General features: G+C 41.9%; 1 protein-coding gene across 2 annotated transcripts in view; it reads right to left on the reverse strand.

Annotated features, from left to right (window-relative positions):
- Positions 1-23,793, reverse strand: part of LOC148315873 (PDZ domain-containing RING finger protein 4) — a 115,616-nt gene that overhangs the window by 44,207 nt on the left and 47,616 nt on the right. The window contains exon 1 of one of the 2 annotated variants that reach the window (XM_088287301.1): positions 10,516-10,794. The exons of the other annotated variant lie outside the window; for it this stretch is intronic. Coding sequence (XP_088143427.1) covers positions 10,516-10,584 — 69 coding nt within the window. The 5' untranslated portion in view covers positions 10,585-10,794. Of the gene's footprint in view, positions 1-10,515; positions 10,795-23,793 lie in introns of those variants that run through there. 2 annotated transcript variants of the gene reach the window in all.

The raw sequence follows: 23,793 nt of genomic DNA on the forward strand, positions 1-23,793 counted from the left end.
CAGGAAGGCCGGAGCCAGAATCGAACCCTGCACCTCTGCACTGTGAGGCGGACGTGCTAACCAGTCACGCACCGTGTCGGCAACAATGGGAATAAATCTTCCCCCTTCCCCAACGCCTCTCCTCAAGCGAATGCTACTTCAAACTCTGCTCGGGCAGCTTTGATGGCATGCGTGAGAACAGAAGGTCCCGGTATTACTCACAAGTGACGCCACGCTGATGTCACCTCGCCTCAGCCCAAACACACTGCCCCCCCCCCCACCTAAAAGACAGTGAGACACTCTAATACCAATGAATTAACGAGGTGTTCAAAATGAAAGACAAGGTGAGGTGGGGGAGGAGGGAGGGGGGGTGTCGCTAAAACAGGAAGCTGAAAGATGGGAAAAACAAAAGAAAACAACTTGCGCTAGGTCGGGAGGTGTCAGTCGACTTGATGTGCGGCGGAAAAGGTCAGCCGGGTTCTTATTGAGATAAAGGGAAGGATGAAAGGGAAAAGGTCAATTCATCATTAGCTCCCCTCTTCATTCCACTCGGCAATCCTGCGCGCGGAGATTTAGTGCACCCGCTGATAAACTCATTGAGTGCATGTCTCGTCTTCCCGCGTCGGAGCTGGATTTTGGTGTGATTTTTCAATCCCGCCAGACGATTAGACTATGAAATATCCAATTACACAGTCAGCGTGAGGCAGCGCTTTACGCAACAGTCGCGCCGCGGTGGCATCTTCAGCAGGCAGCCGAAGAAGTGAGGAGGTAAATAACGCACCTTTGGAAAACAACATCCTGATTTTATTTACGCCACCGATCAGATTGCAGACAAATCTTCCTAATCGTTGCTGTTATGCTGTTAGCTAGCTTCTCTCGAAAGGTCCGTCTTGAAAATGGCCTCGCAAGTGTATCTGCAATTAAATCCACACTTTTCCCTCCTCTGGCCATTGTGGTTAAAAAAAGCAAGAATATATTTTAGATTCGCAAAAAAAAAAAAATTTAAAATTAAACAGTCGCGGAATTACGACTTTCGGGCGGGTTGACCTCTGACCTCAAGAAGGCTCACTGTAACCAACTCGTGATCTGATTGGCTATCGCAACTGTCAATCAACTCTGAAAGCCCATCGACTTTGACAGAATAGGTGTCTGCACGATTTTATCTGTACATGCTACTGGTATTATGAAATCTTCCTGGCAACACAAGCGCGCTGAATTATGATTGGATAAAAACATTCACCTAAAAACAAGTGAATACGATCACGATTTCTTGATCATGTTTGGCCAGCGCCTTGATGGCCTTGACCGCCCACCACTGTTGAAATCACATTGTCTGAGATTGCGATTTTGGTCCCAGAATGAAAACTCTGGAAAATAACCAAAGCATCTTTGTTTAAGCCGCACGGGTTAAAAAAAAAGGACTGAATTGAGGCCTATCATCTGAACTTTCTAACAAATGGAGCAGCTGAGACAGCTGAAGCCATCAAATTAATTTTGTCATCAAACCAATGTGACCTGAGGCTGTCAGATAAAGTGTACAAAGAGTGGGAAAAAAAAGTGGGCCCAAATGCGTGCTAGAAATAAAAAGAATGTTGTTTTATGTGTTTGACCATCTGTCTGCAGGCTTTGAAAACAATGCAAGCGTCGATTTGTTGGGAATCGACGCCAGGCGCCACCAAAAACCCAGATTACATTTGTTTTTTTTTCTCCCCACACCCATCACGGTGGACTGCAGATCAATCAAGCGGGTGCGTTTCTTTCCTTTCCGCGTTAGCTCTTTCTTCGCTCATGCAATCACTTTTAGTGCTTGAGAAGCATCCTTCAAAAGACATAACGGGACACGAGTGACGGATGACAACATTTGTAGCTAACCGTCTGGAAGGTTGTGAGGAATGAGTGGAGAGTGGGGGGGTGCGCGGGGGGAGGTGCGATGGTTGAAAATGCAATGTTCAATGGCCTTCATGTTGCGGCTTGCTGGGGCGTTAACAAGATGGGAAAGTTGAAACAGATATTGGGTCTCTGAGTCGTGTGCGGAAATGTTTTTAAATTCAATTATTTTATGTTTATTTATTTATTCATTTGTTTCCACAAATTAAAAAAAAAAAAAGACTCCCATTGTGGACCACCAGGGCGGCGGTCTTGAGCCTGAGAATGTCGCCACCCGTGGAGGAAGTGTGTTCTTGATGAATAAGTTCATGTTTCCGCCAAGATATCTCTCGGTGATGTATGAAAGTTGAGAAATGCGGTGAAAATATAAAACAATCTGACGTCACTTGATCAAAAGCGGTTGAAATATAAAAGCCCGTCCACACTACAAGAACAAGTCGAAACCTTTGAACCTATTTAAAAACTGCCCGCCAGACAAACGGGAGACTGTCAGAAATGGACTGTTCACAGTTTTAACACAAATCTGTTTGGGAATGAGCGTCTTGGAAAAGTTTGTGTTGTATCCGTGTAAAACGACCATGGCCTGGCGAATATGCTTTAAGCCGCAAGAAAATGAGCCTTTAAATCGCATCATGTCCTTCCTTTTTTTTTGCTGCTTGCCGAGTTATTTGTTTCATTGCACTGCACAGCTTTGTAGTTTAGAAGTCCAACGATCCATCTGTCATGGTAGCGATAAGGTAAGCAATATAAAACATTCCTTTACGGCATGATTAAAGGGTTTGTAAGCTTACATATGTCGATGCAAATTGTGCTATTCAAGTTTGTTAATTGTTTTTTTTTTTTTGGTGAAAGTTGCAAAAGATCCAAAAAATGAGAACAGGTTTTTTTACTAAGTGGCAACCTTTTATAGACTTTTTTGCATTTTTTTCATTTATTTATTTATTTTTATTGATTAATTTATTTATTTAATTAATTTATTAATTTTTTCCATTTTTTTATTTCACTTTTTTAGTTACCTCAGTTTGTTACTAATGTGGAAAATATAAAACATGTGTATACCATTGTTGTAATTTTGTAATTGTGAACATTTTGCACATGTTATACACCAATTAAAAATAAATAAATAAAATTTTAAAAAAAAGAAAACAGAAAGAGAGATGAATGGGCGGTTTCATGGTCAATCCTCAATGATCGTCAAACTTTGAAGCTATGAGCCACCAAATTGGAAGGCGGAGGAAAAAGTGCTCAGCAATTTCTTATTTTTCAGGGAACGTAACCAAGTAATTTTTGTTGGTGATTATATCACCAGAATACACGCGCTTGCAAAAAAATTGCCACGCTTTCAGGCATGTTGAGGATCAACAACAGACAATTAATTTCTTGGAAGAATCGTAAACAGCGATTCCTAAAGGCGCTCCGTACTGCTTCGTCCGCAGGCCGTAATTAGTCTCCGCCACTTTTTGGAAACAACAACAAACTAAAATGTGTTTGAAACAAAAGACACGTTAAAAATAAATAAATCAATCAATCAATCAAAAGCAGGCATCCTCGATTGCCGTGTGGCGTCGTTATTTTTACTGAATTAATTCTCGACTCTCAAAAGGTGTCGCAGCTATGCTGTCGCACTATTTTCACAGCTGACACATCCAAATAAATGCATATTTCTACGCATAAATACTTTCCAAAGCATACAATGCCGATGTGATCTGAACGGTACAACTTGGTGGAAACACGATCTTCTTTCCTCTAAAATAGGGCCCTTTCTTAAAAAAAAAAAAAAAAAAAAGGAAAGGACACTACTGTAACACTTTTATTCATTTATGATACCTGACAACAGGGGTGGCCAAATCTTTTGATCGGGGGGGCCACAATGGGTTCTAAAATTTGACAGAGAGGCCGGACCAGGAGCAGATGGAAGGAGTGTTTTGGTCACCTCACCTCATCGGAGAGAAAAAAAATACATTTCATTTTAAACTAAAATGAATAAAAGCATTACAACAAAACACGTCTGAAAAACCACAGTATTTAGAAAATGTTTATTCATTCAAATGTGTTCAAATTCGCCAGATTAAAACGTTTAACGGGCCACATGTGGCCCCCGGGCCGCAGTTTGCCCACCCCTGCCTCCCAAGCTTCCGAGCACTGGCAACATAAACTCATCGTCCGTTGTGTCCGCGAGGCATGTTAAAGGAGAGTCTGCTGCCGCTGATAGCTTCTCAACCTTTGGAAGAATGTATATCCATTACACACATGAGCACCAGCGGCGTGTCATGTGAACAAGCAGCAGCTCCGCCGAGTCCCCGTTGGACCTTCTCCGGTTCACGACTTTCACATCTGCTACACAACTGAAAAAAAAAAACTTTCATTTGTGGCGTCTGTAGCACCCTAAAATATTATAAAACAACACCAAATCCATGCTTCATAATATAGTCGTAATTGGTGTCAAGGAAGTTTACAAGGTTTAGCTGGGCTTGTTAGCGAACGTCGTAGAGCGTCTTTGCTGCATGATTAACTCTTCTGAGTGGCTATTAAAAAGCCAAAGCATTTTCAGGCCGTTAATTTGAAATGAAAGTGTTGGGGGATTATAGTTTTGTTTTTTTTGTTTTTTTGCATACTTATTGTTAAGACTATAAACATGATTATGAGGAAGTCAGTTTGTCGCAGTTTCCGCTATTAACGGGAGTCTAGCGTATACCAAATGTGGTCTCATGCCGATCTATCCAGCATGCGTCCGTGCGCGCCTCATTCGCATGCACCAGCAAGTTATCGGGTGGGGCGACTGTCGTGCCTCATTGAGCCGTGAAGCCTCCTCGCATTTATTTCTCAAATGCAGCAGAGAAGTGCTGCTCGGCTCGTCTAAAGACTCACAACAGCCAGCTTCGCTCTATGCAGATCGAGTCGCAAGAAGCCAGGCTCAGCCTTGAAAATAAATTACCTGCGCGCGTGCGTGCGGCTCACATCGACTTAAGTTTTGACACCTTGAGAAGTGCACTTTTGGATGGGGCTTTTTTGCTATAAAGCAGGTGTGGGCAAACTATGGCCCGGGGGCCACATGCGGCCCGTTAAATGTTTTAATCTGGCCCGCCGAACTTGAAAGAAATTAAATGAATAAGCCTCGTTAATGTTTTATTTTCCAAATAATTGTAATTTTCAATGTCATATATTTTGTAATGCTTTTGTTCATTTTAATTGAAAATTAGATGTATTTTTTTTCTCCGATGAGGTGAGGCGACCAAAACATTCTCTGTCAAATTTTAGAACCCGTTGTGGCCCGCCAATCAAAAAGTTTGCACACCCCTGCTATAAAGTCATTGCGGACCATTAAATATGATACAAAAAAAATAAATAAATAAATAAATCGCTCAATTCCCCCCCACACACAAGTTTAAAATGCTGTGTTGCGGCTCTTATCAACAGCTGCCATGCCGCTAATTAGAGCCCAAAAAGACACACATCACTGAGCGTCGCGAGGCCAAGACAAGACGTGACACTCACGGGAAACAAAAAAAAAAAAAGGGGGGGGGGGGGTTCTGGCTACATGGCGGGAATGACAAAGCTAAGCGAGAGCAGACAGCAAATCAACGACAGTTTTTTTAGTTGACGAGGCCGAGAAAATAAGCAGTAAGAGTCTAGCCGAACTCGGGTCGATAATGACGTTCCATCTACGATAAAAACCAGGTGAGAAATTCAACCTGGTCAGGACAATAACTGCAAAGCTCACTTCAGTTATGGCGGTTCTGACTCGTGAAGTTTCGGAACCTCAAGCCGGAGCTCAGGGAACAATATGACTTGCTCACAAATTCGGGTTAGGTCACCGTCGTCGGAATGGAATTGCAGTCTGAATTGAAGAAGTTCTGCGATCTCACCGAACGGAGCTCGGTTCACCACGGTTCGGATTGCTAAATTCTACCGGGTTGGGGCCTGGTACCGGTCGGCACCGATGAAAGAAAAAAAAAACTCTTGCAGTAATTCGAGGCCGAAAAATATTTTATTTTGAAAAGTGAGCGACTACTCCTGTTACATCATCCGATACAACTACAATTGAAATTGGCTGTGTAAAAAAAAAATTATGAAGATCCAATCGGTTCTTTCTTGGTACAGCTGCACATATTTTTTTCTGGAATCTTCTTAAACCTAAAAAAAAAAAAAATTCATAAAATAATAATAATAACACCTCTGATATTTGCGCTTAGTGCACCGAAATGCAACATTAGCGTTGATGCGGAAAAGCTGATCCTCTGCTGTAAAAGAAAAAAAAAAAAAAAGTGCTCCTCACAAGATGGATATTTTCAGGCCACACTAAGAAAGGTGCACACGCTTCCACGCAGAACACCCACGGTCGTGAGAACAGCGAGGAGGCAATGGGAAGAAGCCGGCAAGTCATAAATCTCCCACCGCTCATCGGGTCAGGCAAGAGGGACTGGGAAGGGAGGGGGGGGGGGTCGTCAAAACTGTCTGTGGGTGCGTGGGGGAAAGGGAGGACGGCGGTGGTGAACCAACCGCCGTGACCGACTTCTGCTCCCCGAATCAAGCGGCAGTCGGTCACGCTGTGACACCGGGAAAACCACATCTGCCTCATTTGCATTTCCACATTCAAGCCCACGCCGTTGGAATCGCCAGGGAAGACTCGCTTTATGTATCCGAGTTGAAGGCACCAGTGGGGATCCATATATTAAAAAAATAAATAAAATGGAACAAAGACAGTTGGACGGATGAGAAGTGAGGATTTGGTCATGCTGTTACAACACTTAACTCATTTACTGCCATTGACGGCTAAAGACGTCCAAAATCTTTTTTTTTTTTCTCGGCTGGTAGTGAATGAGTTAATCGGAGTACACACATAGCGACTGTTCTGCGGTTCTTCTGGTATCTATGGTTTGCCTATTAATTTTGTGTGCTAATTTCCCGCTAATTTATATGACACCATATGGAAAGCGCTCGGCTACAGCTCCAGCGGTTGTGAAAATGTGCCGTCGAAATCAAGTTGGATGGTGATTTGAAACCTGACGAGAGCATATTAGGAAACGATCGCACGCCTGCAGATGTGTTGAGCGTTTGTTTGTGTAAAGTTTGCAGCTGCAATGCTGTAGCTAGCTAAGCTAACAATTAGCCTAACTACGACTAATCGTGTACGATTTTTTTTTTTTTCTCTCAGTCCGGCACTCTCTTACAATTCCGGCGTTAACAGCTTTCACTCCCCTGTGAAGTTTTTCTACAAGATGTGAAATGCGTCAGCGGGAATTTTCGTCCATTCACAAGACCATTTATGAGCAGACATGGGCAAACTACGGCCCGGGGGCCACATGCGGCCCATTAAACGTTTTAATCAGGCCCGCCGAACTTGAAAAAATTAAATAATTGTTCAGCTTTTATTTTCCCTGTAATTCTGATAAGTCCCCACTAGGAGGCGCACTTTACGACATATTCATTTTCATTTAAAATTAAAGCATATCATTTCTCGATATACTATATGTAATTTTTTTCTCTGATGAAGTGAGGTTACCATAACACTCCATTCATGTGCTCCTGGTTCGGTCGCTAATTTTGGACCTGAAAAGTTCATCCTAGCACAGCAGAAACAAGCCTTTCCAAAATTGCGTCCACAAAACTAGAAGCAGAGAATCGTTCAAAATGTCTCGGTAAGAACTAACGGTTGACTTTAGTGGCTTTTTCCAACAATCTCTTCCTCTCAGCAATCTTTATCCCCCCCCCGCCCCCCCTGCACCTTCGCAGCTTTAGCCCTCACAGTGGGCGATCAGAGAGAAGATGCTGATGTTGTGACTCGCGTCCAAAGTGGCTCAGCGTATCAGCGGGTGGACATTCTCGGCAGAGAGCTTCTCCCAACGGCGAGCCGCCGCCTCCTCAGCCTCACCCCCACCTAGTGGAGCTAAAAGCTGTCGCCAGTCCACCACAAAAGGCTACTTGCTAGCGCACTGTGCAGAGGAAACACGCCGTCCTCGCTCCGGAATGCCACGCTTGATACGACTTGGACTGCCTTTGTTTGATACACAATATAGAGAAATGTTCTGGAAAATGGGAGGTGATAGGGAGTCAGTTTCTCGTTACATTCTTCTGGGAAGTTCTTTCGTCAGCCAGGAGGGCATTGCTTTGTGCAATGAGTAACAGAAATTTGCCTTACACAAACGGTTCCCGCAAAGTTAGAAGCAGCTACCGTATTTTCTGGAATATAAGACGCACCTGTATATAAGCCAGAGCAACTCTTTTTTTGAAAAAAGAAAACAAAACAAAACACATAAGCCACACCAGGCTGCAGTTTTCTATGTTGAAAAAAAAAATTTGTTGTTTGCATGTACAGAACAATTTTGTACTGTGAATGCACATAAAGGTACATAAACAGATTCTTAAAACAGTGCCTTTTTAACATGGCAACAATTGTGATAATTAAAACACAATAGACGCAAGACAACAACAAAAAAATATACATATATATATATATAGATCTATTTCCTGTATTTTCGGAACTATAGAGCGCCCCTAGTGGTGTAAGGAAAATCCACAGAAAAGTCGCACCGTTATATTAGCCGCATGGTTCAAAACCAAGGAAAAAAGTATCATCTTATAGTCCGGAAAATACGGTAATTGTACTCATCAAGCCGAGTACTAGCCGGATTGTCAGATGTCTCGACGCTGGCACTGTTAGCCGAACACAGACAAAGGGGCCGATTATTTGAGCGCTCGTGTGTAATGTGTCTCGCAAGTCATTTAACACAATGACAATGACGAGGAGAATTTGCCACTTCAATGTACCGTCGTTGTCAGACAAGCTAACCGTTTGATTAGCTTATTTTGTTTGTTGTTTGTGAGGTCTTTGACCAGGTGTGGGCAAACTACGGCTCGGGGGCCACATGCGGCCCGTTCAATGTTTTAATCCGGCCCGCCAAACTTGGAAAAAAAAATTAAACAAATAAACCTTGGAATTGTTTTATTTCCTAAATACTGTTTTTTTTTTTTTCAAAGACATATATATTGTTGTAACGCTTTCGTTCACTTTCATTTAAAAATTAAAATTTTTTTTCTCTGATGAGGTGAGGTTACCAAAACACTCCATTCATGTGCTCGTGGTTCGGCCCCTCTGTCAAATTTTAGAACCCATTGTGGCCCGCCAATCAAAAAGTTTGCCCACCCCTGTCTTTGACAATCTAAAATGGGCAAATATTGTTAGAAATTGATATGTGTACCACACTTAAGATGAAATTCAGTCAATCGTAAGATCTTATCGAGTCAGCCAACACCACCAATGTGTTACACCTCAATCCTTGAATCGTAATTAACAGACAGTCGGCGCAACATTGCTTTCTTCCAACCGTCTCGTGCACACCAACCAAAGTGAACAACAATCGCCGTCGCTGGCCCGAGTTTGGCAGCGTGTCAAGTTGCGCACACGCAGCCAGCGGTTGAGCCATCTTTTGTTTGCCGCCTCCACATCCACACACAACGATGACTTCACGCAGGATATTTTCCACGTCTAATTAATGCGCGGGGAGCTTGTAAAAAAAAAAAAAAAAAAAAAAAAACCGGCTAATGAGAGCTGTGATCACAGCGGCGTGAAGGCAGGCGTTACGGGGAGGGAAGGCGAAGGAACGGGGTGCTTCACAGTTATTAGCCCGCCACTTGAACACGGTTGCTGGGAGGGTGGTGGAGGTGGGTCGGTGAGTGTTTGGTCGGGTATCAGGCATACGCACTTCGACATACATTTAAATATGTGGTGGGAGTTTGGGTAAAGAAATCCTAATCCGATTTAATTGTATTTGCTTGGAACATTCACTGCCATTGACGGCTAAAGACGTCATAGATCTATTTTTGTTTTTACTCGGCTGGTTGTGAATGAGTTAAGTTACTTAAAAAATCCATATTGCAAAGAATTTGTATGGACACGCTGTTAATTTTTTTTTTTTCAATCAATAAAAAGTAGTAAGCCAGTGTGTCCAAATGATGACCCGTGGGCCATCATTTCTGCCAGTTTTCCTCTTTTTAGCCGCCTGTGGCCTGTACTAAAAGTACAACGACAACAGTTTTCATAACATTGAGAAATTTATGATATATAAAGCTTTTCTTGAGATACGCAAATAGTAAAAACATTTCTCTTCATAACGATGACTAAAGATGATTCCAGAAGCAAAAACAATTTCCTCCCACGTCAAATCCGTGTCAGGTGATCACATCATAATAATGATCCTCAATTAACTTAAAAAACTCTCAGCTTACGGTTCAGTGCCGGGGCGGAGCTATTTCGAGTTGTGAAATCCTGAAAAGACAACAGAAATCGGTGATAGTCGCGATTTTTCAAAATGACTATGATGGAGACCATCATTATCCATATTTAAATCTAAAATTACATGTGGCCCTTGGAAGAAAAAAAAAAAAAAAAAGTTTAAACACCCCTGAAGTGAGATGTGCCAAATTGGCACGACGACACCGCGGTGATGTTCCCGGACGCTTTGGGACGTTATTCCATCAAAGAAAAAAAAGTTGCTCCCGCAGCACAGCCCCTCCAGCGGGATAAATGGAACTCTTATCAGCTGACGACACGCCAACACATCTGCCGGCCTCACGTTCTCTCTCTTTGGCGCTCCATTTCAATCCCTCACTCATCCACTCCACCAACGAGCAGCGGCAACAGCAGCTCACCTGTGCGATCTCGTACAGCAGCTTGTAGTGTTCCTCGCGCTTCTGTAAAGTGCACAGATTGCAGCCCATTATAGTTGTCGTGGAAACGGCAGGCGTCCAGTTCTCCCCGGTGACGGACAAAAGGGGGGGCGGGAGGGGGGGGAGTTCAGGGTCCACGCCGCGCTGCTTCTCATCCGTCACTCCTCGGCCAGCATCTTCTGGGAGGTGCGCGCAGCTTCAGCATCCGCCGCCGTGTGCTGCGCTCCGCTCGCACGCGCTGGCACGCCGGAGGTTGTGGCTATGCGAGGGACACTCCTCCATACGGGATGACGACGACGCTCGCGGTTCATGAATAATGAGGCAGGTGGTTTGGGTGGAGGGAGGTGGGACATTGGGCGGGGATTGGAGGAGGGAGGCGGAGCTAGAGAGGCTGAGGGAGCTGTTTTGTGCGAGGAGCTTTTCATTGACTTTGGCGACTCAATGAATTTGAATATAATAGAAGAGTGCATTCATTTCAGTCAGACTATTTGAAAACCTCCAAAATCAGTTTCAGGGGAACAATTTCTACCTATATTGACAATCATGTTGTTAATCATTTCTATAGATTTTGAGTTTTTTTTTATTATTTGAATAAAATCATGAAATATTTCTGTGTAGTGAATCTGTATGACATTTCACCTTTTTAATTCAGCTAATAAAATTATTTTAAAAAATGATATGTACCTGTACAACTGAGTAATAACAAAAAATAATTCAATTAATCAATTAATAAAACATAAACCTGTTTTAAATCCGATAAAATAAAACTGCATTGAGCAACATAACGTCAATTTCTACCTAATTTCGATATTAAAGGGGAAGTCAACTCCTAAAAATTATTTGCAATAATATGTTCAGTGCACCATCACGAGTCTAAACACAACATTCTGATTAATATTTCGTTTGTGGAATATGAATTAAGCAGCAAAATACACCCGTTTTTGTCCATCACAGGTAGCAGCAATTTTACCACTTGCTTACAAGTGAAAATGACCTCACGGCGAACGTCTCCGGAATCAGAAAATAGGTGAGCCGTGATTGGTGGTTACGTGAGCCGCGACCAACTCACATTTTTCATTTTCAGTCAACAGCAAGAGGCAAAATGGTCGCCCCTTTAAATGGATTAAAAACGAGTATTATTTATTCATTTTTTTAGTTCAGTCAAGTGGGACTAAAAATAACGACGCTCTTTTGTATTTCATCTGATTTTAATTTTTGTGTGCAAATTGCTAACTTAATTTAGTGTGTGTTGAACTACTAAATTAGTTACTCAACAACATTTTTTTGTTGGGGGGGAGTGACAGTTTGTGAATAGATAAGTATCATTGTGGAAAACTTTCACTCTACAAAAAAAAAATACTAATTTTAGCAATTGAAATCACTAAAGTTGGTGTAATGTGTTTCAATTTCTGAATTAAACCATTTAAAAAAAAAACAAAAAAAAAAAACTTCTCCATGACATTAGCATTCATTGAGGTTCCTCCATGTTAACGGGCCTTTATTAATTCTGAATCATTTTCCGCCACCACATACGCCCTATGAAAAGAGATTACACGGTTTAGGTCTCAAGCAATTCTACTTTCTCGAGCAGCTGAAAAAATGTCAGGTGAAAAAAAAAAGACTGTACTTGAATGAAGCGAGTGAGGTCATAACTTGCATCACAGCATCCGACCGTCCCAATAATTAAACGTGAGTTGACCTTGTTCGTTAAAGCTGACACGGGGTCGAACATAATTGGGGGGAAAAACAGCTTACTGCATATTTAGAACGTGGCCGACACCGCAGGTCGGCGGTAATGGCGGAGTTTGCCGCAAATTGGCAAACAGCGCATATGGATTTCAAAAGAAAATCCACAACGGCTTCCCCTCAAACTGCGCTAATCTTCACTATTATCGTCCCCGCCGCAAAATCTTCTCTGACGAGCGGGAAGCCCTGCTAACAAGCAATAATTGTTAACAAATTGGCCTCCCAACCATCGACGGGGCCTCGCTGCGCCGAATAGAGTAGATGAGCGCTCATCAGCGGGGCTAGCGGGCATCTCGTCCCCGGGGACGCGCGTAATCCGATTTTCTGGGCTTTAATTTTGCTCGACTGCCTGGAGGCGAGCCAAACAGAAAGCGACATCACACGGCACCATTATGGCTAATACCATCCGGCACTTTTGCTCGACCCTGTTGTCCACCATCCAGATAAAAACGTCCTCAAGAATCAACAAGGAGAGAGCTTTCTGCTGTTGCTAGGCAATAGTAAACCCAAAAAGTGACATTAGACGGTCATGTTGGGAGGGATGAGCCTCTTGCGCACAACAATTCTGAAAAATGTTATTTGGTGTGCAGCTTTTATACAGGATTAGGGGTGCAACATTTCAAGATTTTTTTTCAATAGCTTTGCGGAATTAATAGTAGGGCTTGATGGTGATAATAATAATAATAATAATAATAATAGTAATAATAATAATAATAAATAATAATAATAATAAAATAATAAAAATAATAATGAAATAATAAAATTATAACAATAATAATAATAATAATGAAATAATAAAAATAATAATAATACTAATAAAATGATATAATTATATAAATAATAATAAAAATCACAATAATGTTTGATTGAGATTAAAATCAAGATTAATGAAATAATTATTCATTGATTTCTAGAATGAATTAATTGAACTTATTTCTTTAAATTCCATTTTTTGTTAGACATTTTCAATCTGATTAATGACAAAAAAACGAGATTCCATTGTACTGTTAACGCCCTCACAAGGGGTGCGTCAAACTCATTTTCAGGGCACGCCGTCTTGAAATCCGATGTCAAGGATAATAGTTTGTTGAAATTATTATTCAAGTTACTGTGAAAGGGCGAAGAAAATAAATTCAACCTTACACGTGACAATTTAAAACTTTGGTGCCCGCATGGTTTGTTTTTGGGGCCCACATAGAATGCTGTGGCGGACCAGATCTGGCCCCCGGGCCTTGAGTTGGACACCTGTGCCCTATAGCATGCGGGCAAGAAGTGCTATCTATTTTGCGTGAATTTCTGCAAACGACAAAACCAAATGTTTATCTTAACGCTTGAATACCATTAAATTATCCGAAGAAGCAAGCACATATTCGGAAAAAAAAAAAAAAAAAAATCGTCTACAGTAAAAAGTCAAAGAAGAAACGCTCAATATAAACACATTAGTGGTTATCCGTATCAACTGATGTTTGGTTCCTTTCTCTGTTTTCAATCAAATTGCATGATTCCATCTTTTTTTTAATTGGACAGTTTATTTCTCGTAAGTGAAGTGGAAGGTAGTTAATGTCGAACACTTGTGGGGGGGGGGGGGGGGGGGGTCAAACACATTGTGCTCTCCGCACAGAAAAAAAAGACAAATACAAGAGCCCCGGAATGTGCTGACAAAGTCCATTATTAGCCGGCGAGGAGAAATGACCATTAGATTGTGACGCGGCAATCAGTGACCCCTGAGGTTAAGACGCTCATCACTCACCCAAATGGTCCATCTCATCATCTGTGAAGCGAGACTGATACAGTAGCCCTCTGCCTGCGGTCAAGCAGCGCCACTCGATGGGTCGCGCCAAGTGACGGATGCGCTTTGGAAAGTGCATTAAAATTGAGAAAAGCTCTTCCCGGGTACTTTACGGCCCAAGGTTTTACATGGTGACAGGCTGATTTGGAGATCCAGTGCGACCGAAGGAGAGGCAGGTGACGGTTTCATTCAGCGGCACCGAGACTTAACGAGTTCCTTAATTTATCTAATTGCTAGCTGTCGTTCGGTTGATTTTGTTTGCTTCGACGTGTTTCTTTGCCACTCAAAAACTCAAAAATAACACTGACAATGAAACAAGTTTGTTTTTAAAAAAGTTGCTAAGACAAAAAAAAAACACATATATATATATATATATATATATATATATATATATATATATATATATATATATATATATATATATATATATATATATATTGGTATAAGCCAAAATAAATAAATGGCATACATATGATTTTATTTAAAAAAAATGCACTCCAAAAATGTGCAAAGACTCCATTACTTCCACTAACAACCCAGGCTAAACTTAGCTCCGCCCAAAGATGCAAAGCTTGCCTCTTAGTCACGCTGCATCACGTCAGCATACTTCCTTGACACCAATTGCTTTTTTAGCCAGAAAATGTGTGTATCTTGTGGCATTTCAATCAAAATCCGAAGGCAGTTCTAAGAGACCGCCCCCCAAAAATGAATAAAACGCAAAGATGCAAGTTTTTCAACATAATCTCCGAAGAAGACAAATTCAAATTAGTACATTTATGACGAGTTAACCAATATTGGAAAAATGCATACCTATCCTATGTTTCTAATTTCTCTTTTTGTTCCGTCAACAGTATCGTGAAAGGAGGACTCTCAACCTTCACGAACGAGTAAAGCACCGATTTGGCTCATTTGTGACTTTGAGTCCCGTCTGTTGCTGACAAGAAGGAGCACTAAAGTGAAGAACGCTGCGTTAGCATCGCTCGCTAATCCACCAATTAGCTGCCGAAGTGTTCAAAAGGTTCAAAACCAGGATTCAAGCGACCCGGGTGCCAAGATCCCACCCAGATCATTTATTTTATGAAGTTAAAAACACTTCAATTAATTCACTGTCGGCGCTGCTATTGTTTAGAAGAACGGCCTTCCAGTCTCCTCGGTGTCCTTTCGAAGTCTCCGCCAGTCGTTCATCAGCCGGACAACCCTTTGCCCGCTCAGGTAGAAACAAGCCCGCCACCGTGTTCATTCCGCCAGTTAATGGGCCTCACATCACAAGGCACGGCGAGCCGATCCGTCCTCGCTGTGATGGCTGTATTTGGAGCGCTCTTCAATTGCGTTTCTGACAAACTGATATTTAAGCTCCCCTAAAAGCTCACGGTATAACCTTCAGCCAAGTGTGGAATGCAGCTCGAGCCACGTTGTAAACCTGTACCGGTAAAACCCTTTTCATCGTTTAAGCCGCCCTCGCTCGCCATCAGAATGCCGCGTCGCCTTCAGGTCGGCAGACTCAGGTCGGTTAGTGGAGCCCTGAGTTTAAAGTAAACACGGTGGAGCGGCATTTAGCCGTTATGCTGCAGAAAAATGGAATAAGATGGCGACAGAAGTGAAGTCAGCCCCGAGTGGAAATGCTTTTAAATCCAGGTTCAGAACTCTGCTATTTTCATAAACCTTTGATTAAGGTCCTCCAAAAAAATTTAATTTGTTTCTTTCAGATATTTTAGTGAACCCCTTTTTTTAAAGTTTTCTGTAAATATGTTTAAATGTTGCATCTTAGAAACCGCCTAGCCTGGTGACGCAAAACTTCAGCAGTATTTTTTTATTTGTTTTTTTGCCCTTTTTTGCATTGTACCAGTGATAGTTAAGATAGTTTGGAAACATAGTCTAAAGTAGCAACAAGAGTGGTGCAAATATTTGTGTTCTGGCTGCTCAAGATAACGGAAATTAAAAAAAAAAAAAAAAAAGTAAAGTTTTATGATGGCTTGGTGAAAATGAAATCACGGCCAGAAAAACTCTCCGTGGAGTTCTCGCTGTGCTCGCGCAGGGTTCATCCGACCGAGTGCTCCGTCTTCCTCACCGGTAACTTTTCCATCAGTTGCGTCAACTAAACAAGCCAGGCCTTGGCTGAGAAGCCACGTTTCTAAAGCGGAAAGATCAGAATCAAATTTAATGGATGCAAAGCTCTGGATTAGGACAGATGAGTGGGGCTCATCACATGCTGACGGAAGAGACATCTTTATCCCAACGCTGGCTTTCCGTAACCTAGGCAACAATGGAAGCACCTTCAAAGAGTGAGAAATGTAATAAAAATGCGTTCCAAGCTGTGATCCCAAGAGTGCATGGCGATTTCTGTGTGGAATAGCAAGCATTGTCGGACTTTGATACACAAACCGATCACCCGCTGCCTTATGAGGACCTGCCAGTAATTAAACATTTACAAGTATCTTCCACGAATTAATATCGCTGGACGTCGTCTCTCGGCGGCAGGTCTGTCAGCGGCCAGTCCAGCACAGGTAGCGATTTCAAAGCGAGCGCTTGGTGGTCAAAAACAGCGGGAAGCCAACCAAAACATCGCTCTCAGAGATGCTAAATTATTAACTGCATCTTTAATTCATGTGGGAACATGACCGTGGATATAAATAGCACATTGTGTGTGTGTAGCTTTGCATGGTAACACACCCACTGTTGCTTTTGAGGCAATCAGCATGGTCTTGTTAAAATGTGTTATTTCATTAAAATCCGACTGTTAGGAAGGGAATATGTTATGGAAAAATTAATTTAGTATTTTTTGTATACGATACTCGGGTCTCTGGAGTACCTACTCATCCATCAAGTGTGAAATTATTTTTTTTTTTTTCTCTGCCTATTTCAGAAAATGATTGATGAGGAATAAACTAGCCCGGGGCGTTTAATGCTTTTTTTCCCCCCTCACTGGCTAATGCACTTATGACCTACAACGAGGCACTCTAAATCTTATGTTGGACTTTTATTATTATTTTTCCAGCGACCACCAATTTTCCTATTTTTCTTTGTGTGACGTGCACACTCTTCCCCCTGACAATGAGGCGCTCTAAAGTGGCCACGAGATATTTTTGGGGGGTGCAGGCGTAGCTAGCTAGGTAATTACTCATGGCCATTAACATTACTATCCTGCGAGGAAGGACTTAATCAACAATCTGAAAAAAACGATATTCATTTCTAGAAAAAAAGGAGGATAGTGGTGTCAAAAATGTTCAAGCTTTTTTAAATCTTGGAAAATAGAAAACTTAATTTTAAAAGTCGAACAAAAAGTGCACAGAGCTCCCAGGCTCAGCTGCATGTCTTTTCGTTCAATGAAAACAAAAACTCTTTCAAGTTTACTAGGAAAATATTTTTTTAGTTGTGAGTTGTAGTAGACTGACATTTATTCAAATTTCGGCAAAGTCTGTTTTAATGTGTGTGACTAGAGATGAAAAAGCAAACAGGCAGCTTACTGCTGATTGGCTGCTCCCCACGACACAAAGAACCAATCAGATGATGCTGCGAGCTGGCCAATCTGCTTCTGCAGGCAGGGCCACCAGCACAACTGAGAGAGAAAAAAGTGTGTAACCAGCCAAAATAAACCAGCTTTTAATTTATCGGCCTTGAAAGTTATTAAAAAGGCCGATGCTGATAATCGGCCCGGCCGATAATCGGTCTATCACTAGCGACCATTTTGTTTCTGACACAATTCAAATTCAATAGATTCTTGCTTCCATATAGGACACCTGCCGCGCAAACATCTGACCTTGGGCATCCTGGCCACATTGTTTCTGACATCCTACAAAATCAATAGACAACTTGCAGGCATCTATTGTGGGATAGCATTGGAAATCAGTAAGGTTTTTGCTCCAAACAGGACAACCATGACTCAGTTGTGACTAACAGACATGGAGCGACCACTCAATAATTTGACCTGAGGCGTGGTGGCCTATTGTTTTTGGTATCATTCAAAATCAATAGACTAAACTTGCAGGCACACTGATAAATGAGCCTTCGTGGTTATCAAAAAGATCCATTGAAAATTTGTTGGGGTGGAAACATCATATCACTTGAAGTCTGAATTGCTACCTTGGGCATCTTTGCACCATTCGGAATATTTTGCGTTCGTGCTTTGATACGTTTACAAAGAAATTTTTTTTTAAAAATTAAATTAAAATGAAATTAAAATTAAAAAAAATAAATGAATAAAATTGACCATTCGATGTCTTATCAACATTCAGAATCAGACAAGGTGCTAAAGAATCCGACTTCTAAATCACTGAAGCAGCTAACGTTGCAGAAGCATCTTAATGGCGGAACTCGTCAGTGAAGCCAACGTGCATATCGGTCGCATCATTGATTTCACACTCTCGAGAGAGCTCGTCAATATTCCTCCAATGCACACCTGATGCTCGCGTGAGAGATTTGTGCTGGTGACGAGATAAAGTTGAACCATTAAAGCAATCAACATACAAAAGCCTGTTGGGATTTTTAAATTATTATTATTAATTTTACACAAAATATTGAAAAAATGTGGAATTTATATTTGGAGGAAAATGTCACTTTTTTGTGAATACTTTGGACATGTGCTTGAGCTTGGTCAGCCATCTTCTACAAGTTGTACTTTGAAGGGTTGAGGTCACGGCTCGAGTTCAGTTGTTCCACACCAAACTCATCTCACCTTCTGGGGACCTGCCTTTTTGCAGTGAGGGTAAAAAAAAGGGTCGAACTAAACGTCCTGCTTAAATGATAAATGCAAACGGAAAATATAATTTTGCCTTGACTTACAAGTTTAATTCATTCTGTCCCCATGCTTGTAACTCAAATCCATCTCCCCATTGAAATGAAAGGAAATGCCATTAATCGGTTTCAAACCCCACCCAAAAAAAAAAACAATATTTATTTTGTATTAAGGTTAAATACCGATTATATATTACAAAATATAAAAGAAAAGTTAAAGAAATAAACGACATGGCCAAACTCTACATTTCGACAGACAAAGGAAGGCCTACCTGACCAACGAGAGCTCAGATGGTCTGGTGATCATCTCCCAACATGAAAGTTGAGGATTCAACCGAGGATCTTTGTGAGCATTTTCAACTGTCCTGGGGACAAAATATTGACGCCAACTGATGCTGGGTCATCAATAGTTGAATGAGAGTAAAGTGCTATGAATGCATTGAAGTTATAAACGTGTTATAAACGTGAAAGCCCATTGACACCTTAAAACCGTCAATCCCAGGACCGCTCTACTGTGAAGCAAGTATGCTAAACCCCACACACACACGTTGTGAGAGTCACTCGTGCACCTTGAGGATCATCCTTAAAGCCTTCATCCAAACAACTCCAGTATTAGACTAGCCACACATTGCGCGGTAATAACAACCACCAATGGATCACAGGCTTGTTATTCAGACACAGATTAGTCTGAAATTATGATGACACCCAGAGGGTGGGAAACTTGTTTTTTTTTTTTTTCATCCTCCTGTTAAGATAACAAAAGACAACGACAAGCAGCAGGAGGAGGGGAGGGGGGGGGGGTGCAGGAGAGGAAGATGTGTTTGATTTAACATGCTGCTGCCTTGGCATTCCAATTTACGGGATGGAGTCCGATAGTGTGTGATGGGTGAGGTTGCAGTGTCGGACTCCGTCGCGCAATAGACTCCGCACTCATCCTGGTCTTCATTTTGAAATATCTGGGAAAAAACTCCCAGAGAGAAATAACTCATCTGGATTACGCACCCTTCGGGATAATCTTTAGAAATAAAATAGTCAGTTCTGGGATTTTGAATCGAAATAAATAAATGAATATTTTAATGCAAATGCAATCTGTATTAAATACGCCACTCCACAAAGAGTGAAATATTTCATGATTTATTTTTTTAATTGTGAAAACTAACCCAAAAACTAAATAAAGGCAAAACATTTTTTTTTTCTTTTTTAAAAGAGAAATTCCGTTGGAATTGGCCTTTCGAAATGCAATTTCCTCCCTTTAATGCAATTTGATATTTTGAACGGAACTCCTAAAAATCTCCTGCGACTGCAGACTAGAAAAAAAAGAATGAGACAAGGTGATCGATCTTGATTAGCTGATATTAAAAACAATCAATGGCGGACGCAGAACGAACAAACTCCCGAAGGATAGCCATTGATTGATTGATTTATTTATTTATTTGTACTTATAATCAACATCTAATTATCGTCCAACAGATGATTAAGCGTTCATGTGATCAAGCATTCCTTTTGACAATGGAGGTCAGCGGTACTTGGTTTGTGTATCCATGACAACCAGTCACTCCTGACATAGAAATTGGTCTACATCAGAAAAAAAAATAAAAAAACTGCAAATTTTGTGTAGGAGGTAGACAAGGCCTCAAGCTTGCCCTTTAGCTAGCATGCTAACAACTCCATAAAGTTGAGAAAACTTTTTAGACAAAGTGAATATTTTAGGAACTTATTTACAGCGGAATCTTGAAACATGAATAGAGAATTACAAATCACCTTTCCCCCCAATAAAAAATGTGTTAAATTAAATTATTGAGTTTCTGGCTCTAAATGTTGCTATCGCAAATGCATTCCGAACGGCACTGACAGTTTTTTAAAAAAGTACTTCAACTATTTAAATCATCCAAGTGTTAAAAACAAAAAAAAAAAAAAAGCAATTATAATGATAATTAAACTATAGCACTAAGACAATTCTATAAATTTCTATCCTAGATTTCCGCCATTATGTTTTCAGCTCAATCTGATTTATCTTAGCATCAGCTTAGTTAAATCCATTCATGTTACGGAATTTGAATTTAATTAATTGCACTGATCGTAGCGTAGTGAGCAGCCAGAAGCTTTCTTGCTTAACGTTTTTTTTTTTTTCAATTTTCTGTTTTATGGTTACACTTTACCCCAATGGCAATCACAAGCTTTTGAACTTTTTTTCATTGTCATTAATCTAGCATGACATCATCATGTTTTTATTTATTTAATTATTATTATTATTATTTTTTTTTTATATACAACAAATAGGCTTTGAAATGAGAAAAAAAAACGCAAAATGTGGTGCCAAATATTTCCATGTGCATTTAGCCATTTTCTGAAAATGTAAATATATCTGGATTTTCTCCTCAGGAGCTTTCAACTTTGCGTGTTCCACTGCATTTGCTATGTTGAAGCAACAAATCATTGCCGAGACATCGAGGTATTGATTTAAAAGACAGGCAAAGTGAGGTCCGGCAGTCATAAAAAGAAAAAAAAAAAAAAAGGCACGGCTTTAAATCTAAAGCATGCAGCAAAGCTACTGCATAATCATACGAGGCCGTACATCTTCGGAGCCTCTTTTTATTTATTTATTTATTTAGAATAATGGGATTACGCATCTGGAATGGTGGTGTTTTATCGATCCCCCCCCCTCCTGTTGTTCTGCTTGATGGACCTCATAAAGCCTACGGGGCATCCTTAAACCAAATCTGCAACCATCCCCAACTGACGCTCGATTGTCACCCTTGAGGAAACAAATATGGCAAGCGATCGTATGCGGAAAGTAGACCTGCAGCCATAAACGAGGGGATAACCGACCCGGTAGCGCTGGATAAACGTCTGTCAAGGCAGGGGTGACACATTAAAAAAAAAAATCTCGCCTGATGGCTGAGCTCATCGTTTAATGGACTCCCGCTCAAGGTTTTAGGTCGACACAGGTCAGCTTTCCTCCGTGTTTACTTTGGCAAAGAGAAGGTCAGGATGCTTTGTCCTGCCTGTTAATACGCAGGAGATAAATTAACAACACCACCCCGCCCCCACCCACCTTTGCGGACGCCTTCGGGGAATAGTTTCCGCCTCACAGCGCACGGCGGGTTGAACCAAAAGGGAGGGGTGGGGGGCGGGGGGGGGGGGCAATATTCACAAATCAGCCGATGGTTATAACTCGGCGAGTGGAAACATGCATGCATCATGTAGCGCTGCGGCGTTGCCGTCATCCCAACGACAGCGGCGGAGGTGTTCTCGTTAGGCATTTGTCTTATTTTTGCCACTTTGCATGGCGAAGCCAAGCCAGCGGCACGCTAGCAAATCACGCTAATGCACCAGAGCGTTCCCGCGAAAAAGGTAGCGTTCCTGCACTCGCTCATTGCGTTGGCCGCGTTTCAGCGGGCGCTTTATTTATTGCAAACGACTTGACTAGGTGACAGTACGTCTTTAATAACGGAAAGAAAATGTTATTCGGAGGCGAGTTGTGTTTTTTTTTAATGCGCTTTCGCGAGGCAGACTGAGAGGGGAACTCAGTTAATCTAGTGTTAAAGTGTTCTTGCCTTTCCTGATTCATTTTTTGGGGTGTGGCTAAAACTGGGCCTCGGCATACACTGGGGTGCGGTAGCTTCAGAGCACCTCGTTGCCGACCGTCATGTAAGGGAGGGAAGTTGAATAATGAAGGAATTTAAAGAAAAAGAAAATAGATGTGAGGGGAGGTTTGTCGTGCCGGCGAGGCCGCTTTAGAGCGCCTCGTTGTCGTGTCAAAAAAAGTACATGCGAGTTTGGACAAGAAGCGGTCGTGGGTTCGATTCCGGCTCCGGCCTTCCTGTGTGGAATTTGCATGTTCTCCCGGTGCCAGCGTGGGTTTTCTCCGGGTACTCCGGTTGATGAAGAGTCTTTGCGTCTGGAAATGAAGGAGCCACACCCACGCGGGGAACTGGTCTTTTCTTGCTGGCGGTTTGAGCACTCTCTGGCTGCTCTTTACATGCAAATGGGTTTATTTGTCTCACCTCGGCAATTCGAACCTCCTTCCGTTGCCGAGTCATCACTACGACTTTATACTAAACGTACACAAGCCTGTAAAGAATACAGCTCCCTGTGCGAGGTTGCACTTGGAGCATCCTCGCCCTCTTCCTCCTCCTTAACCTGTTCTGCTCCTCACCTCGTAAAAAAAAAACTGTCTTTAATTCCTCGTTGTAGCGCTCACTCCGGGGTGCCCTCTGACAAACTCTGTCCTCCACCGGAGATTTGTAGTCAGCCATTTTGTGGACTAATTGCTGCGCACCAGCGACCCGAGGTCAGGCACCTGAAAGGCGAACTGAGGAGTGGGGGGGGGGGGTTAAGAATTCCAAGAGCACCGCACAACTCCATGGCAGTCTCCTTGACATAACCAAAGGCCTTTTCACACTGCACTTAGTTCTTAATTCAATGTTATGCTGCGAAGGGTAGTTCCACATGAACTGGGTGGAGCCAAATTAAGTGTCCACAAGACAGATAATTGACCGCAACTTAGTGGAAAAAAAAAATAAGTGCTCTATGCTCAGCCTAAACTCTCCCAGATCCTGCCTAAAACAGTGACACAATAAATAGTTCCCAGCTGTAGCAAACTTCCAGTTGAAATCAAAAGGAAAAAGCACCAGGCTACTTCCTGTTTGGTTACTTGGCAACCAGTGTCAAATGCCATCCTGAAGGAACGCGCCAATCCCATTTCTTTGGTTCATATGGTGGAAAAGGCTAATTGTAGCGTGTCCGGTGTTTGCAAATCCGCCTCTCGTCTTACGGACTTGTGTGTTGCCGGTAACATCAATCAAAGTCAGATAGGAGGCGGACGCGCCATTGTGGAGATTGATCGGCTTCACGCACATTCCGATATGAATCTAATCTCTTCACTTTTGCTCATATTTGCCATTCGTCTTGTTGCCGCTGCTCCACCCACGTCGTCCTCGTCCTCCTCCAGCGTAGCTGAATGACAACACAAGGAGCTTCTTGATTATCTG

The sequence above is a fragment of the Idiotropiscis lumnitzeri genome, unplaced genomic scaffold, assembly GCF_059441095.1.
Source record: "Idiotropiscis lumnitzeri isolate Australia: NSW breed Sydney's pygmy pipehorse unplaced genomic scaffold, RoL_Ilum_1.0 HiC_scaffold_35, whole genome shotgun sequence".
NCBI lineage: Eukaryota > Metazoa > Chordata > Actinopteri > Syngnathiformes > Syngnathidae > Idiotropiscis > Idiotropiscis lumnitzeri.